The sequence below is a fragment of the Ascaphus truei genome, chromosome 4 (genome assembly GCF_040206685.1).
Source record: "Ascaphus truei isolate aAscTru1 chromosome 4, aAscTru1.hap1, whole genome shotgun sequence".
In the NCBI taxonomy this organism is placed as follows: Eukaryota; Metazoa; Chordata; class Amphibia; order Anura; family Ascaphidae; genus Ascaphus; species Ascaphus truei.
The window spans coordinates 391,721,915-391,741,199 of record NC_134486.1 but is presented as its reverse complement, the minus strand read 5'-3'; the positions used below and the strand labels follow the sequence as shown (position 1 = coordinate 391,741,199).

Genomic DNA, 19,285 nt, shown 5'->3' with positions numbered 1-19,285 from the left:
ATTAGTGATATGCGCTCCAACATATAAATCCAATCCTGATATAAATCCTTTTAGTGATAATGCAGAAAATAGGGCTGTGCGTTGGAGTATTTTCCCTTAGTCATAATCCAAAGCCAAGTTCAGAGGTAAGAGAGGTACACGTAGTCAAACTGGAAGCTATGATAAAGTCCAGAGAGGTACACAGAGGGACAGGTTCATGAACAAGTGCTGAAACACAGAAGAGAGCCAAGCACAGTACTCCGAACAGCACTTAGCCACAAGAAGCTATGCAGAGCGAGGAAGGAGAGGAAGGACTGGGGTAATATACTGCGGTTGACCAATAGAGGGTAGAGGTGGGGCAGAGGTCAGTCCAGGCAGTCCCTGTCATAGGCTCAGGACCAGAGAGGAGATGGGAGTCAGGTGCTTGGCTGGGGTGAGTGACGTGGCAGAGTGACGTGGCATCCTGCGATTGGCGGGGGCGAGGCCAGCAGTGCGACGTGAGGGGAGAAAAGATTGGATGCGTGGTGGCAGTGGCGTCATGTGCCGCTGAAGACTGAGACCGGAGTGGCATTTGGCCGGAGGAGTCGTGGACCTGGCAGGAAGAAGGAGCGGCGGGTGAAACAGCACTCAAACTAGGTAAAGGTGGGTACACGCCGCGGGGGATGTCCCCCCCAATTCCTTACAGTATCCCCCTTGAGGATCAGACTCCGGACGATCCTCCCATGGTTTGTGAGGAAACTTCAGATAGAAGAGCTTGAGAAAGCTGGAGCATGAATGTGTTGATTGGGCACCCAAGATCGTTCCTCTGGCCCGTAACCCTTGCAGTAGCTGAGGAACTGTAGCTTGCCTCTTGAGAATCGAGAGTCGAGGATAAAGTGTAAGACAGAAAATGGAGGGTTCCTGCTCAACCAAAATGTGTTATACAGAGGCAACCAACTTTATTCTAACTCGGCTAGTTCCGCAAATTTGGGTATATCCCGGTGATGTTCGGTTTTGTATCGTTTTCGGCCGGAGTGTATTGCGTTATTTTCCCGGCTGTGATTTAAACATTTTATTCCCGCTGGCTGCAATACTGCAATGCCATGTAAAAACACATGGGGGCGTTTGCGAGCTGTTGTGTTTGAAGCCGTCCCCTATAACCCCTAACATACAGTACTGTACATTTTTATTCATAGTGTACATGTGCAGGGGGTCTCCAGAGCTGAACCGCATTGGTTTCAGGTCGGGGGACCCCTGCTCCCCGAGATACAGCCCCCTTTATGAGGTGCCGGTATCCCTCTGCGTTTCAAGATCCCGATCACGTGACCGCGGCCTGTAAACAAAGCAGAGGGATACCGGCACCGCCTAAAGGGGCCTGTATCTCGGGGAGCAGGGGGTCCCCGGACCTAAAACTACAGCGGTTCTGCTCCGAAGACCCTCTGCACTATAAATAAAAACTCATTCCGTACCTTAGCGGCTATGTGCTACAGTAACGAAGCAGCATTTCTGTATTTTAATAATATTGTACAGTGAGCAGGGGATTCCCTGAGCCAGAAATTAATGCTCAGGGGACCCCCTGCTCCTGCACAATATTATTAAAAATACAGAAATGCTGCTTCATTACCATAGCGTATAGCCGCTAAGGCAATGAAGGGGTTAACCCACCGTGCCCGCTTTATTGTGGGTAGCGGGGATGGGTGAAGGGGGTATTTGGCCCTTGGTGTGAGTTTAGGACTTGTGGGGGGGTTGCGGGTGCACTTAACCCCTTCACTACCATAGCAGTTAATACCGCTACGGTCATGAAGGGGTTAAGCCCTCCCGCTACCCCCCGCAAGCCCTAAACAACCACTGTTGGGGCTAATACCCCCTTCACCCACCCCCACTACCCACAATAAAAAAAACTCACACACAGCAGCCGCCCAAAAAATAAATAAATAAATCTAAATAAATAAATCAATATAAATAAATACATTTGAAATACATTTTTATTTATAGTGTAGATGTGCAGGGGGTCTCGGGAGCTGAACCGCGTTGGTTTCAGATCGGGGGACCCCCTGCTCCCCGAGATACAGCCTCCTTTATGAGGTGCCGGTATCAATCTGCATTTAAAGGTCCCGATAACGTGACCGCGGCCTGTAAACCAAGCAGAGGGATACCGGCACCCCCTAAAGGGGCCTGTATCTCGGGGAGCAGGGGGTCCCCGGACCTAAAACCACAGCGGTTCAGCTCCGGAGACCCCCTGCACATGTACACTATGAATAAAAATGTATTTTAAATAATTTTTAATGTGCCGATGTTTGCGCAGAGAGAGCAGCGGATCTCTCTCTGCTGCAAACACACCTCGCCCCCGCCGGCCCATAGTATCATTGATGTGCATATACTGTACAGTACTGTATGTGTACAGTACTGTATGTTAGGGGTTATAGGGGTTGTTATACAGTATATATATATACTGTACAATATATATATATACTGCATTACAATTCATGCATTTATGCCATCTGGCAGACACGCAAAACATTGCAGCCTAATAAATCCTGAACCATTATAAATTAACACATCAGCCGCGCGTCAGCCGGGCATCACCCCTGGCTTGGAACGCGGCATGCTCCAGGTGAACAGTGTCACATTCCAGGTACCTGCCCGGTACAAACCGGTGATTTGTTAGAATAAAGTCTGCCGCAGCAGTATGTATGTACGTGCTAGAGAGGTGCTATTAGGGTTGAGGCACATGAAGAGGCACGAGAAGAGAAAAGAACCCTTGGAGATCCACACTACCCTAATAATATTAAAAATAATAAAGTTGTATTGAAATCTGAACTATACACAAATAATATCATTTAAAAACCATACTAGAGCTCCAAAGTGTCGCCAGACTGTTATATATCCTAAGTGGGTCTGTTGCAGGGTACATGCAACCACACGTAGGTTTCTAGCAAATGCTTATTTATTGAGCCTTATTAAATACAGCACACAAAAACAAAAACAGCTTCTTTTCAGCATACAAAACAGAATTTAAGTCCTGAGCAGGGCTTGCCCTTTCCCAACGAGGGCTGTTTAGATTCCAGCGGAACAGTACACAAACAGTTCATCAAAATATTCTGAAGACAGACCTTATAGCAGTAATCCTACTTCAGCATTTCAGTCCTCTCTCTTATTCAGCCAGCTTGCATGCGTGTACAGCCTGGGGTTTTTAAAACTCCTTGATGAGGCAGCTGGGATCAGACTAATTAACTCAGCTGAAAGTTAACCTCGTCACTGCTGCACTGCAGACCTACACATGTCTGCCAGGCATAGGGCTGGCGACGTTTATTCACCCTGTCACAGGGTCTTTAGAAGCAGATTTGGTTACTTAGAATCCCTGCCAACAGCAAATGCACAAACAGTATCTCGAACTGTGTGGATACTTATGCTGGGTGATAAACACGTGGAATATGTGTTATGAAGGCTATATTAGATGGACAATGTAGCCAAAGTTGTGTGCAGCCTGCACATGACTAACCACCTAAAGAATATACATAAACACCCTATAACAACTATAGTTGTTATTGTGTGGAAATCTAGTTGTAGAGCAAGTATATTGTGATATCAGGGTTTTGATGCATGCAGTGTGCACCAAACTCTCATGTAGTGTGATTGGTGTGAGGCCTCATATGCATAGTGAACGGCTGAGTATCCTACCTATCTCTAAACAGCCAAAGGGGAAAAGGTGTATCTCTCTTGTCTATGAGAAACACTGACTGATGCACCTGATAATCAGCTACCCCACAGGTAACCCCCTCCACCTGGGTGTCTTGATAGTTTCCCTCTGAGGGTAGCCTGGGTGCACTATATGATACTATATTGTGCCAATGTAGCTGTACTGATCTATATAAAACTGTAAATAGATCCAGGTACTATCATATACTGGCTCTTCTAGTGGATACCTGAATATGTCCCACGATTAAATGTACTAGCTATACCACAACTATAAACATGCTGAGAGATAGGTACACTCACAGCTGCATACAGATGATGCTGAGTACTGTTGGCAGCTAAACCATACCCCACAATGAATGAATTGTGATGTTGTGCTGTCATATAAACAGGGAAAGATTGTTCCAAATTGGTAAACAAATTTGTTTACATCTTTCCTACATATTTGCCTACATATTTATATGTCTCCTGTTTGTACAAATATGTCACTTAGGGCCTTATTCAGAGAGGGTTGATAAAAAAATATCGCCAGGGAATGTAAAATGCCGTTTTTTTGGGTGTTGCTATCACGGTATTCAGAACCAATTCCACACTCTGATTGGCTGAAATACCGTGTGACACAGCGGCCATCTTGGATTTAGTGACATCATCTTAAAGGCAAATGAAGCACAGCCATTCTGATTGGCTGGCATCATTCCCTTTAAGTGACGTCATGTCCAAAAAAATTTTTTTAAGTCGGAACATGGTTTTAACAGCCAATCAGGTGGCTGTTAACCATTTTGAGGCTAAATGTGACGTCACAAGCCCTATTTAAGCCGTGACGCCTCATTTGAGCCCAAGAAGCCGACGAGACAGCATCGGCTGGGATTTAACATGGGGTATTTTGGATTGACAGATGAAGAAAGAAGATAAAGAAGAACAAGAAATGGTTACAGATGAAGATAGAAGAAGGTGATTAAAGAAAGAAAACAGAAGATTGGGGTACCTGAGCCGGATTTTCATTGCGGATGGCATCGGATGCTGTTGGAGGCCTTCAAGGTACGGGAGCTTCCTGTTTCCCTGGGAGTCGGAGGGCCACCGCTTATAATGGTAAGTAATATATTCAATGTTTGTAAATGTCTCTTTTTACAGGTTTCATCTTTGGATGTGTTTTTTGATTTTTTGCGGGAGGCACATTGACTGATAATATATTAATCTGTACCTCTTTAGGGTACAGATTAATACATTATTATGCCAATATTTGGGGGCATTTCTCGCTTGGTTTTGCTGTTGCTATTTTTCATTGCAGTTTATTATGTGGATGTGATTGTTTGTTTGTTCATGCTTAATGTAATAAAAGGTTTGCGATTGGTGTTCGCTTGTACTTAATGCTATATTATGTTAGCTAATGTGTTTTATGGTTACTTCAGAGATTGTTTTAATTTATTTCTTTGTCTTTTAATGGTTACATTCATTAATGTTGGAGTAATTAATTGTTTGGATTGGTTAGTGTTACTATTCATTTTGAGTTGGTTTAGGAATTAATTGGTTTGATTGGGTAATGGTTTAATTAATTCATTGTTGATGTAATTGCTTCTATTGATTGGATTAGCTGGCTACTGATTTTATTTAGTGACGTGTGATTTTTTTGAGTTTAGTTATGTTTTATTACTGTGTGTCTTGTGTATTACTGTATTGTGATAGGGTGCCCATTGAGTGCTATAGAGGCTTATTATGCCCATATTATTATTATATGGGTATGATTTACCACAATACTACTCAATGGGTATAGGGTGGGTATAGTCAGTCAGGGGTGGGTGTTTAGGCCTCACAGGTGGGTGAGGGGGGTTTTAGCCCTAAGGATGGGTGTTTAGACCTTGCGGGTGGGTAGCAGTTGGGTTAACCCCTTTATTACCTTAGCGTTATTAACCGCTAAGGTAATGAAGGGGTTAACTCCCCCCGCAATCCCCCCCGCAATGCCTAAACAGCCACTAAGGGCCAAATTCCCTCTTCACCCACCCCCGCTAGCCACATTATTGTATTGTATTGTATTGTATGTTTTTACAGTAAGCCTGGCATGGGTGTTTAACCCCTTCATTGCCTTAGCGGTTAGCCGCTAAGGTAATGAAGATGCTGTACATGCATGTTTCCTGCCTCGGATGCATGCCGGGGGGATCCGGAGCTGCTATTAATGGCTATCAGCTCCGGAGACCCCCGGCATCAATCCGAGGCAGGAAAAGGGCCTGATTTTTTCTAAGTCCCGACACATCGCAGCTCATCGAGGCCATTTCCCCACCAATTTACCAAAAATGTTGTGGTGAATTGGATTTGGGGAGAAGAACGCCTTTTAGGGCTGCGATGGGCTGCGATGGGCTGCGATAGGCCGCAACAGCGGACTCGCGGGTATCTGAATCGTGCAAGTTTATCAACCCTCCGAAAATGGTCGATAAGCGGCTGATCGCCGCTCAGTTGGCGAATTTCGGATGGTGGTAAAATTTTGCGTCGATACAGGCCGTTATCGAGCACTTATCGAGGCTATCGGAATATGAGTACCTATTTTGGGCGATAATTATCGAGTCTTTCTGAATAAGGCCCTTAGTGTGGCCTTTTAATAAATGTAAATGACCACTGTTTGTCATCAGCAGCACACAAGCAATAATGTGTATTAGACTGAATGTAAGTGCTGCAGCCACGCTCTAGGTGGTAAGACAAGACTCCACTCAGAGTGACGTCATGAGTGAAATCGGCACCCGCCGATCTCGCGGGATAGCCCCCTCCCCTGTAGGAAGACTGAATGGTTTGTACTTAATGATGTTCACGGTCTACAGAGGAGAGCGTGCATTGTATGAATGATAGGAGTTATTATGTAACTCTCCCTGGCCATTCAGATGACACCACACACACTCTGACTCAACTAGTGGTTACCTGAGTAAGGTCCACAACTATTAATAATGACGTCACTATACTCGTCATAGAGCGCGACCAACATGAAGTCCTGATGGAGAAACTTTAAAGTTACTCAGTATACTGAGAGTGTGATTGTATGTAGTAAGATTAATAGTTGTGGGCCTTACTTAGGTGATCACCATGTTGCCTCTGTATAGTAACAGGATTGGGTCTGAGAGGGCGATCTGGAAAGTGTATATTCTGAAAAAATGGATTCAGAAGGGTGACATGAAAGACTGTGGGTAATTTCATGGATGGTGGTAGCTGGAGACGATATGCTACTAGGTTTATTTGTTCGAGGATTTTGAAAGGACCCAAGAATCTGAGCGCCAACTTCGGGGAAGGTGTTTTGAGTTTAATATTCCTGGAGGAAAGCCAGACTCTGTATCGTGGCTTATATTCCGGTGCCATCAGTCGGCGCTGATCCGCCGGAGTCTTCTGTTTTTGGACTTCCCCTAGCAACGCCCTTTGAATCTTTATCCAGGAGTCTTGTAGGTTAGCAACCCGAACATCAACCCTGGACTCCAGATAGGGTGGAGGAAAGAGGGAGGCGGCTGGGATGGAAACCATAATTAACAAAAAAAAGGGATTCCTGCGTAGATTCGTTCCTGAGAGAATTGATTGCGAACTCTGCCCATGGTAATAAGTCCACCCAATTGTCTTGAGATTCGGACACAAAATATCTCAGGTACTGTTCCAAGGACTGGTTCATCCTCTCAGTTTGACCATTGGTCAGCGAGTGGTAGCCCGAGGAGAACAGAAGGGAAATGCTAAGCATTTGGGAGAATGCTCGCCAGAATTTAGAAATAAATTGTGTGCCTCAGTCTGAGACAATAGTGTGAGGAATACCATGTAATCTGAAGATTTCTTTAGTATAAACATCGGCTAACGTGGCGGAATTAGGAAGGCCCTTGAGGGGTACAAAATGTGCCTGCTTGGAGAATCTATCCATCAATCGCCTTGATTTCGGTGAGTGGACATCTAATGGTGAGTAAACAAAAGAAAAGTTTATTATTTTTACTTTCACAGGTTTTTATGATTTTTGATTCATGTCTTTTATTTTTTTCAGTCCCATTTAATGCCCGTGAATGTAGCTATGTACCTATGTATATAATACTTTCACGGACACTGAATGGGTGTATTCTATGTGATTTTTGTATGTAAATGCATTGTATTTTATGCTCTATTATTGCCCATGTATGTAATGTTTATCTATCTGTATGGATAGACATACACGGATAATAATTGATTGTTTTGCTAATGTTTATGTTCTTTTCATGTTTGGCTAATGTATTTATCAGCTTTATTTTGTCATTGTTGTGAATAATGTAAATTGTATTTAGTTACAGGTTAATTGTAATGGCTTCTTTATGGTAGTTAGATTAGAATGATGGAGGTTATTTTAAATTAGAATTATTTTGGCAATGGTTTGGCTTTAGGAATTGAAAAGGGAATTGTATAATTGATTTGTATTGTAATGTAATTGTTTGAGGAGATGGATTAATTGATTGATGCTAATTGTATTGATGTGGCTTACTTTCAATTTTATTTTCATAATGGGATTGCTGGTTAGGGGACATTGTTCATATTGTATTTTATTGTTACATATATTTTGCATAGTGTTACATGATGCACAGATTAATTGCATCATGTACACACTCAATGCAATCGTGTGACATTTCATATACATTTGTGTAGCTGCTGATTTGTTGGCTTATATTTACAATCGATGCTGGATTTATTTTAACATGCAATGTGGTGATTTTAAAATTAAAAATTCATGTTTTGATTTATGCATGTTTTATGTGTGTAATATTGGGCAAATAATTTATTATCCATATCTGGATAATAGTTATTTTGCACATTATTGTACTGTATGTGTTAGGGGTGGGGGGGTGCATGGATGTATTTAATGTATAGGCCCGGTTTATTTTTTTTACATTCAGGGTTTGTTCCTTGGTTCTGCGTGAGACCTCTGGAGACCACCTGAGGTATCCTCGGTTATCTCATGGGTACCAGACCCGTAGTCTGCGGGGAAGAACCGGTGGCCCCACATCTGTGGGGGCACCAAGGACCCGTAGTGTGCGGGGAAGAACCGGTGGCCCCACATCTGTGGGGACACCGTAGACCCATAGTGCCCACCCGTGGGTCACCAGACCCCCGTGGGAACCACCCGAGGCCCCTCAGACACCTGTAGGTCTGACCCCGGGGCTCCCAGACATCTGCGGGCCTACCGTGGGGACCCAATTGTGGCTCACGGTGACCCGAGGAGACCTCCTGGGGGCCATGGCGCCTGGCGGGACCCACCACCAGGCCTCCAGAACCTGTATGAAACAAGTTGCTGGTAACCTGTAGGTTTGTGAGGTGACCCGTCAGGCCCACCGGGGACTCACGTGGTGCTGGGGTATGATCCCTGTATGTTAAATGATAAATCATGTATTTATGGGGGGGGCACAGGGGGTGGGTAATGTATTTAATAAATATAATGATGTTTATTGTGGGGCTGTGTGTTGTTTTTATTGTGGGTGCTGGGGGGGGGGGTATTGGCCCCAAGGGTATGTGGGTAGACCTCCCTTGTGGGTAGTGGTTGATGGTGGTTAGGCCTCACAGGGTGGGGGATTAGTGGGGGAGGGTATGTAGGCCTCCCGAGTGGTGGGGGAGGGTGGGTTAACCCCTTAATGACTGTAGCGGTTAATAACTGCTATGGTGATTAAGGGGTTAGGGGACATTACATTGGCTATTGTGATTGTTGTGCATGTTTTGCAGCACTGGAGGGGCATGGGCAGAATGAAGAGGAGGATGTAGACGGCCTTCATCGTGGGTGCCTGTAAAAGGTAAGTGTCAAATATATATTGACTGTATTTATTGTAATTTATATGTATTTAAAATGGGCAAATGCATTATTACCCATATGTGGATAATACTGTAGTAATTTTGCCCATTACAGTAATGTATGTGTTAGGGGGCAGGGGGGATGTGTGTTGTTTATTGGGGGCAATTGTCCCCAATAAACATGCTAATGTGCCTTAAACCCCTTCATTGCCTTAGCGGCTATCCACTAAGGTAATGAAGCTGCATTAATGTAAATTTTAATAATAGTGTGCGGGAGCAGGGGGTTCCCTGAGCTGAACCGCATTGATTTCTGCCTCAGAGACCCCCTGCTTTCTGAGTTACAGGCCCCGGTTTGGAAAACCAGAATAACAAATATATAGTGCAGATGGTAAACACTGTGTAAGTAGATGTAATCTATAGAATAGAACTCACATAGATCGCAGAAAATATCACGTGTCAGAGATCCTTCTCTCTCTGACTGGAGCCCTTTAAATGGTAACAGGGAAATCCCTCAAGGCACGGATATATATGGATAAGAAGAAAAGCCACAATAGTGCATACTATTCCAATAATGTATTATGCATACAAATAACACGAGTATATCACACTCACATTCGCCATGTATAAATCGGGTGGGGGAGAGAACCGCAGCTCGTTGTATATTGGTGTAGGTGTAGGCAGCTTCACAGCATTCAGGATTCTCTTCCGCGTGTGTCACTGCCGTCGCGTCACTTCCGCTATCGCGTCACGGCAGATGCTTCGTCACGAAACGCGTAGAGTTTGAAGAGAGAGAACAAGCTCTGAAGGACTGGCAGAACTCGGTCTTAGATCTCTTCCATTGGGAACTTCCGCCCTCAGCCGTGACGCGATAGCGGAAGTGACGCGACGGCTGTGACACACGCGGAAGAGAATCCTGAATGCTGTGAAGCTGCCTACACCTACACCAATATACAACGAGCTGCGGTTCTCTCCCCCACCCGATTTATACATGGCGAATGTGAGTGTGATATACTCGTGTTATTTGTATGCATAATACATTATTGGAATAGTATGCACTATTGTGGCTTTTCTTCTTATCCATATATATCCGTGCCTTGAGGGATTTCCCTGTTACCATTTAAAGGGCTCCAGTCAGAGAGAGAAGGATCTCTGACACGTGATATTTTCTGCGATCTATGTGAGTTCTATTCTATAGATTACATCTACTTACACAGTGTTTACCATCTGCACTATATATTTGTTATTCTTTTTTGCATATTTTGCTACACCTACCTGCGCTCCTCCTCATCTCCAAGAAACAATCTACCCTTCTGGGACCTGGAACTGTCCCATCAGAGGAAGTTGAGCTGCTTTTACACACATTTATTTTTTCACTATTCCACTATTGGTGTTATATTGTGTGTTATTAGTTGTATTCCCAACAACAATATTGGTTCACCAGGGAGTGCCCAATCCACTTCCCCACCTCACCCCTTCACCTTTCCTTCACATCCCCTTGTGAAAAACAGGCTGGTGCAGGGCTGGGGGGGTGGGTGTGAAAAACGGGCTGGTGCAGCGCTGGGGGGGTGGGTGTGAAAAACGGGCTGGTGTTTGTGAAAAACGGGCTGGTGCAGGGTGTGGGTGTGAAAAACGGGCTGGTGCACGGTGTGGGTGTGAAAAACGGGCTGGTGCAGGGGGGTGGATGTGGAAAACGGGCTGGTGGGGGGGTGGGTGTGAAAAACGGGCTGGTGGAGGGGTGGGTGTTAAAACCAGGCTGGTGGGGGGTGGGTATGAAAAACATGCTGGTGCGGGGGTGGGTGTGAGAAACGGGCTGCTGGTGGGGGGGGAGAAGGGGTGGGGGGGAGAGGAGGCAGAAGGGAGAGAGGGGGCAGAAGGGAGAGAGGGTGGGTGGAGGGAGAGGGAGGGGGGGAGGTATGAGGAGGGGAGGGGTGAGGTATGAGGAGGGGGAGATGTAATGTTTTTTTCTGTATCACAATAAGAAAACAGTTAAGTAAAAGTTGCGCGCTAAAAGATATTTTTTCGTGGTAGGTGCGCTATGGGTTCGGGGGGGGGGGGCTGCTCCTTTTATTTGTCCTGGGCCCCATGATTTCTGTTGGGGCCCTGTAGGTGATGTGAGGTGCGGGGGGGAGAGGGTAATGGGTGATGTGAGGTGCAGGGGGGAGAGGGTGATGGGTGATGTGAGGTGCAGGGGGGGTGATGGGTGATGGAGGTGCAGGGGGGGAGAGGGTGATGGGTGATGTGAGGTGCAGTGGGAGGGTGATGAGTGATGGAAGGTGCAGGGGGGTGATTTGAGTTTCATGGGCAGTGATTTGAGGTGTATGGGAGGTGATTTGAGGTGCATGGGGGGTGATTTGAGGTGCAAGGGGGGTGATTTGAGGTGCAAGGGGGGAGAGTGATGTGAGGTGCAAAAGGGGACAGTGATGTGAGGTGCAAGGGGGGAGAGTGATGTGAGGTGCAAGGGGGGAGAGTGATGTGAGGTGCAGTGGGGAAAGTGATGTGAGGTGCAAGGGGGGAGAGCGATATAAGGTGCAAGGGGGAGAGGGAGGTGAGGTGCAAGGGGGAGAGTGATGTGAGGTGCAGGGGGCGAGGGTGATGTGAGGTGCAGGGGGGGAGAGGCTGATGGGTGATGTGAGGTGCAGGGGGGAGGGTGATAAGTGATGGGAGGTGCAGGGGGGGTCATTGGAGGTGCAAGGGGGAGAGTGATGTGAGGTGCAGGGGGGAGGGTGATGGGAGGTGCAGGGGGGGAGAGGGTGATGGGTGATGTGAGGTGCAGGGGGAGGGTGATGAGTAATGGGAGGTGCAGGGGGGTGATTGGAGGTGCAGAAGGGACATTGGAGGTGCAAGGAGGGTGCTTTGAGGTGCATGGGGGGTGATTTGAGGTGCAAGGGGGTGATTGGAGGTGCAAGGGGGGTGATTGGAGGTACAAGGGGGTGATTGGAAGTGCAAGGGGGTGATTTGAGGTACAACAGGATGATTTGAGGTGCATGGGGGTGATTTGAGGTACAGGGGGGTCATTGGAGGTGAAAGGGGGTGATTTGAGGTGCAAGGGGGGAGAGTGATGTGAGGTACAAAGGGGGAGAGTGATGTGAGGTGCAAGGGGGGAGAGTGATGTAAGGTGTAAGGGGGGAGAGTGATGTGAGGTGTAAGGGGGGAGAGTGATGTGAGGTGCAAGGGGGAGATTGATGTGAGGTGCAAGGGGGGAGAGGGATGTGAGGTGCAGGGGGGTGTGATGTGTGTGCTGTGCAGGGGGGTATTTTGTGTTTGATGTGGAGGGGGAGTATTATGTGTGTGGGTGAGTGGGAGAGATGGGAGTATTAGAGATAGATGGGGAGAATCGCAAAGGTTGATAGTGAGGGGTTCTGAGGGAGATATGAGGATGATGAATGAAGGGTGCTGGGGGAGATATGAGGATGATGATGATGATGATGAGGTGCTGGAGGAGAGATGATGGTGATAATGATGATTTTACCCGTGCGGACCAATTTTTTTTTCCTTGGAGCAGTTCGGCCCTTCACACTTTACGAGTTGTGCAGGCCTGCTTTGTAACATTCCATAAGAAGTTACTTTAAAATACTTCTGTATGTTAAAAGCTGTAACTTCAATACTTTAAATGTTGCAGATATGTTTTACTTAGGCAAATACTGTAGAAAGTATTAATTAAGAATTAGTAGGCTGAAGTATACATCTTCCTCTGACATGTACTGTAAAGAATGCAATGTTATGGTTATCAGTTTTATCACAATAGATTACAACATTTATAAGTAACATTTTTAAAGTATGCAATAGCATCAGTAAATGCTTTTGACTGTACGTAGAATATATAAAATAATATTAAACCTATTGAGATTAGCTTGGGATGAAGGGTTTAACCTGAACCATATATAACTATAGGTTAAACCTACTGTAGCTTTAAATGTCTTCCTAATCTAAACAGTCTTATAAAAGTGTAATAGCAGTAACACACACTGGATAAGGCCAGGGCCTATCAAGGAAACCTTCTGTAAGCCCCAAGGTTCATTCGGAGCTCCTCATCTTCTAATGCAATGTAATTTTTTTCTTCTTGTTCCGTCCTGACCGCTTAGTGCTTGAGGCAGAGACAAATAAAATCTTTTCTCTAAGAAAATGTAATGTACTGTATTAGGCTAGATTTCATTGATTTTACTGCTTTATTTCCGTTTTCTAGTTGTATAATATCTGCCCAGTTCTTGGATTTCTTCCTGGCAGTCACAAATCTGTTTTAAACAAGGTGAAAGTACTAGATGCTTTAATTAAAAGTATGTATGTCAGACATATACAGGATTTAGACGTAAATGATCAGAGGAGCTTCATTGATGCATTCCTTGTGCGGCAAAAGAAGGTAAGTGCCTTATATACAGTACTTTCATACATATCACCGCAACTTGAAATTATCTATCTTCAAAGTAAATTTAGTCTTACTTATAAATCTTTTCATCATCAAATTGACATTTCATATGACACAAGCACACACAAAAACACCAGCCTCCTTTTCTTACAGTTTCCCACCTAGAGGGTGAACGATGTACAGTACAGTGGCTTCTGAAATTGTAAGTCCCTGTACATCCACCTAGCTGTTCGAATGACCCCTATTTCAACTGACGTCCCATGGTCATACTCTGTCTCGCAATCACCAATACATTTTCTATAACATCCCAATCCATATCATAAATATCTCTTTCCTTCATTTTAGGTACTTTAAAAGCAGCCACCGCAGCACTCCTGTTTTCTAACTCTTTGTCACATACTGCACACCTGTGAGCACGTGCCCTGCATACAAGACAAGAGTTAACACACCTTGCAAGCTGGTCCACTATTCACCATCGCTAAGTTCCCTCAAATTAACAATATCTCCCCGCAATCTGTCCCAATATACCATCTGTCACAAGTAGCACACAAGTGATCACGTGACTTAGATATGCAACCAGGGTTAATACACATGGCTACTCTTGCCAACTCAACTTTCTCCTATGCAAGGTACATTCAATTAGTTAATATTAACCCCTTACTCAATTGAAATCATATCTACAGTATATGCTTCTACCACCAGAGAAGTTATACAAAATATGTAAATGAATATATCTGCTAGGGTCTCAGGTCCCTATTTATTTATTATAGAATAAATTAAGCACCATGCAACCAGTTACAAATCTGTTGTTGCAAAATGTGACCAAAAATGTAAATACTCTCTCCAGAGCATGCAACAGTTCATTCAGAACCCCAAAGTTTTACTTATCAAAGAATTGTAAAATATATGAAAATACAGCGCTTCAGATAACAGAAAAATATAATTATAAGAACATACAATTAGAGTTAATGCAAAACAGTTTCTTAAAATAACAGGTTAAAACAGAAATACCAAATACAGCACTTTTCTATATGCCATAGATTTTCCCCAGAGAGGTGACTGGCATAGAAATATGAGAATTCACGTGTTTGGTCCCAAACACACCTCTGTTGAATTCTGTTTTCATAATTCCAGGGCAAGCCCTATATACCATTTTTTTCCCATTGACAAACTCAAAAACCCAACCTTGTCGTAAACGAGCTGCTAGGTTGACTGTGTTACAACAGAGAAAAAAGGCATCTGCACATTTGTTTTTTACTCTTTGCCTCAATATATAAATGCACTCATAACTTCCTTTCTCTAAAACTTAGACACATGTGATTGATATCAATAGATTAAGGCAATTATGACATATGACATATGTAACTAATTATAACCTTCTTGCTGCTAAATTTGAGGTTCAAATGGATGTCTGTCCTTGGCACCTCTTACCCATGTAGTGTGTGTTATGGTTAGATTTGACTTTTTGCCACGATTACAGAGATTGACCTGTTATCATGCAGAATAGATGACATCACATGATATTCTCATTTTTAATAAATAAACTCTTTTTGGTTGAAAATGTTATTTGCCACTGTAGGCGTACACTCACAGAGGTATGCAAGGTAGACTTGTTATGGTGAAATTAAATAAGGTTTTTATTGCGCCTGTTTCCTTAACATCAGGAAACCATCCAAACAAGGGGGTAAACAAAGCTTCTATCCACTTGGAGGTAGAAGAGAAAAGGAGCACAGCTCACAGCATCCAGGAACGCAGAAAAATAAGGGCAACTCCAAACATGGGATAAAAATATATATTAGCCTTTAGTAGTCAGCTTGACAATAGTACAGGACCACGCACCAATGCGTTTCATCCCTCAGGACTTTCTCAAGGTTGGCAGTATTTCTAGTGTAGTCCACAACTCCCTTTAGATAAGCATGTCTCCCAGCCCCAAACATATATCATGAAATGAGCAGATATAAAAAGTCTTATAAAGGAAAGTCTTATCTGTTCCTTGTAGTTGGAGGGAAAGTCTTCTCTATTCCTGGGTTTCTACCTTTTCCTCAGGGTTTGTCAGCATTCAGGTTTAGAAGTTTCCCCTGTGTCTTGCAAGCAGCTCTGCTACAGTATTTCTTCTGACAGGCTCAAGACATCTGTCCCCATGTTCAGTCTCACAAGTTGTGAGACTTCAGGCACAATCTCCCTTTCTGTTTCAAGGGCAGGCTTTTCTAAGCAACCTAATCAGGCAGGTGGTGTTTGTTAATTGACTACCAGCAGTTAACCACCACACTGCTGGATTAGAGGCATATTTCCTGAACAGGGATAACTCCCCTTTTACATACCTCCCCTGTTTGTGGGAAGCTCGGGCTTGCCACGGCCAAAGCCCATCCTTCCACTCTCATTCTAGATATCTCTGTGACTTGAACGAGAGTGGATGGAGGAAGAGAACCCTCAGTCCACTGGGATCGGAGCCCTTTCTCCAGTTCATTCGTGTCTCCCCCCAAAGGTGCTTGAGATCAGCACTCCTCAGTCCCTCGAGGAGGACTTTTTCTAAGTATAGTCTTTTTGCTACATGCGCGGTCATGAGATTTCCCTCGCGTCGGGTGCTCGTTTTATTGACGGTAAACTATATGGCAGCAGTTGCAGAGCGTTTAAAATCAGCCCTTTGAGTTTTCCGCTCTTGAAGCTGTCTCTCTGCACTTTTTCCACTTAATGGAGTTGCTAGTTCAGCCTCTTTGGGATTAAGTTGCAAATCGATATCCACTTCCAGAGAATGTCCCATCTTTTCAGCTAAGGATTCTTCTGGTTTTGATTCAGCACGTGTACCTTCTTTTGTTGCCTGTTGAGTGGCTGAAGGGTTTGCTAGTGCTCGTTTAGGTGGTTCAAATTTTGCAACCTTGTTTTTCAGACGAGCGGTATTCCTAGCTCTCACTGCACCCTTGTCTTCATGGGATTTTGTGGCTGTGGGATACTGAAGCTTAGTCAGGGTCAATACTTGTCCTTGTAGAACTGTAATCTCAACCGCGAATGATCAATGTTTGAGTGCATCTTGCAAGTCTCTTCTTAGGGAATTTATCTGTACACTTTGTTTTTTCTGAGCTTGCTTCCACATTTTCACTGCATTGTGAAACACTATGAACTTCTTTGCTTGGGCCACAGTTACTTGTTTCAGTTTCTGGACCTTCTTGTGCTCCCTTTTGTGCCGAGTTACCTGGGTTCTAAGCTTGGCCCTTAGCGATGCTTTGGTGATACTCAGGGTAGCCTCCAGTTTCTCATGCTGCTTTGCGGGGACATACTGGGTAATCAGACGTTCCTGCATCACTTGTATTTCTTTAGCAGCCTGCAGATTGTCTTCCAGCAGAGTTCACAGCTTCTCCTCGGACATCTGGAGGTGCGTACGCAGAACTTGCAGTTGGTTCTCCAGTCGGTGCTCTGCTTCAAACTTCTCACCTTCCAACAGTCTATTTATTTCCTTAAGCTCTTGCAGCTTTTCATTCTTTTCCTTGACTTCGTCTGTCAAATGAAAATTTTCTTCTTCCAGTTTTAAGTTATCTCTTTTTAATCTTAAATTTTCTCCTTTTTTAGTCTATGTACTATTCAGGGCCTCCTTGCAGTCCTCCTTCCATATACGCACATCTGCTTTGAGAATGACAGTCTCCTGGCGTGAGACTTCCTTCTCTAGGTTGAGTGTCTGAAGCTCTTTATCAGATACGTCCACCTCTGTCCAGACATTGTTGACCTTCTGTTGTGAGGCATTCAGCTCTACGCGAAGAGTGTGATCCTCTTCCTGAAAGACTGTCATCTGCTTTTGTGCCTCCTCATACTTCCGCTTCAGCATAGTCATCATTTTATCAGACTGGCTTTGCTTTTAATCCATGGCGGAAATAGTAGCGTTTGCAGTATCTAGCTCAGTCTTGAGATCGTCCAATTCTATTCCAGATTCAGAGTACATTGTGAGCACCGTCTTTTGTAACTCAGCATTATCTTCCCTCTCAAGTTTCAGTTGTTCCCGGAGTAGATCACAGTCACGCCTGGCAATTTTTAGGGCGTCTTCAGGGCTGGTCAAGGGATCGTCATTCACTGGTTCCAGCTCCGCTTCCCTGGGATGATTGGTTGAGGGTTCCTCACTGTTGTCACCGGACAGACACTTCTTTGGGGTACACGACTTCTGCCTTGGGCCCTCTGGATATTCGGTTCGTGCCGAGTTCAGACACCCCCACCATTCTTGGGGTGTTTTGTGGATGTGACTTGATTTGGGTTCCCCGTAAGAGATGTCTTCCTCTTTATTGGACTGGAAGGGCCACTCTTCCGTTGGGTAGGGTTCATTACAGGAACGCTGCATCTTGTCCTCCATTTTGAGGCTATCAGGTGTAATTTTCTTCCTGACCTCAGGAGGCGCTATTGTAGCTGTTGCCACTGTATTTGCTAGAACCCCCAATTGTGGTAGTCCTACAGGTGGGCATATTTTGCTCGTAGAAGTCTTAGCTCTCACAGGCATCTCTGTAGACTTTTTATTTCTTGGGTAAATTTTACAATATCAGCAGTGCTGTGCACGCATTTTCTCTCATCAGGTAGGATGTGCAGTTGCTAGGTAAAAACATCTATTTGCTTTACATCATTTACTTGCTCGGTATAATTTCTCATTAGGTATGCTGGATATGCAGTTGCTAGGTAAAAACTTCTGTTTGCTTTACACCATTTACTTGCTAGGTTTTTGTCTCTCTCTGCTCCAGCCAAATAATGTGGTTTTCTGCTTGAGTTCAGTCTCAACTTTGGGTATTATGACATTCACTCTTCACACTTTGGGATACCTTTTACACAGCTCAGCAATTCCTTTTTGCCCAGTAGGGCAATTTTAGCCTCAGCACTTGTTTACTGAAAATTATCCTGCTTCAGCACAGTCTTGCATCAATTTTCACACTTTTCTGCATATACTCCATTCACAACTGGTAGTCCTATGCGGTGTGGCAGCCTTTACTTGCAGAATTAGTATCGCTCGTGGGTCACCATCTGGATTCACTGCTTCAGCGAAACATTTGAAATCAACAAACGCCTATCCCTTTTAAGGGCTAACTCACTTCTTGACTATGGCTGGAAGGCAAACCCCCTATTTCAATGACCATATTACACTTTATTGTGATAGGCAAATAAGGTTTACCTGCTTCAGCAGTCTCTCTCTCTCTCTCTCCTCTTGGGATTGGGGAAAAGAGTCCATCTGTGGTTTTGTAAGTTTCAGTGCAGTGTAGATTTCCTGCCTGGGTGTGTATCACTTTAACTCTGTCTCTGCTGCATGAGATCTCTGGTCAGGCTGTTTGTAGGCAAAAACCACAAACAAATTTGACAGGCAATCTCCGGGTCCCTTCTAACTTCAATGACCACCTCTCATCCCACTTCTGACGACCATATGTAGGCGGACGCTCACAGAGTTATGCAAGGGGGACTTGTTATGGTGAAATTAAATAAAGCTTTTATTGCACCTGTTTCCTTAACATCAGGAAACCATCCAAACAAGGGGTAAACAAAGCTTCTATT

The 19,285-nt window shown here is 44.5% G+C and overlaps 1 protein-coding gene across 1 annotated transcript in view; it reads left to right on the top strand.

Moving 5' to 3' along the window:
* Positions 1-19,285, top strand: part of LOC142493880 (cytochrome P450 2K1-like) — a 119,194-nt gene that overhangs the window by 59,184 nt on the left and 40,725 nt on the right. The window contains exon 5 of the mRNA XM_075598575.1: positions 13,595-13,768. Within this exon, the coding sequence (XP_075454690.1) occupies positions 13,595-13,768 (174 nt within the window). The remainder of the gene's footprint in view (positions 1-13,594; positions 13,769-19,285) is intronic.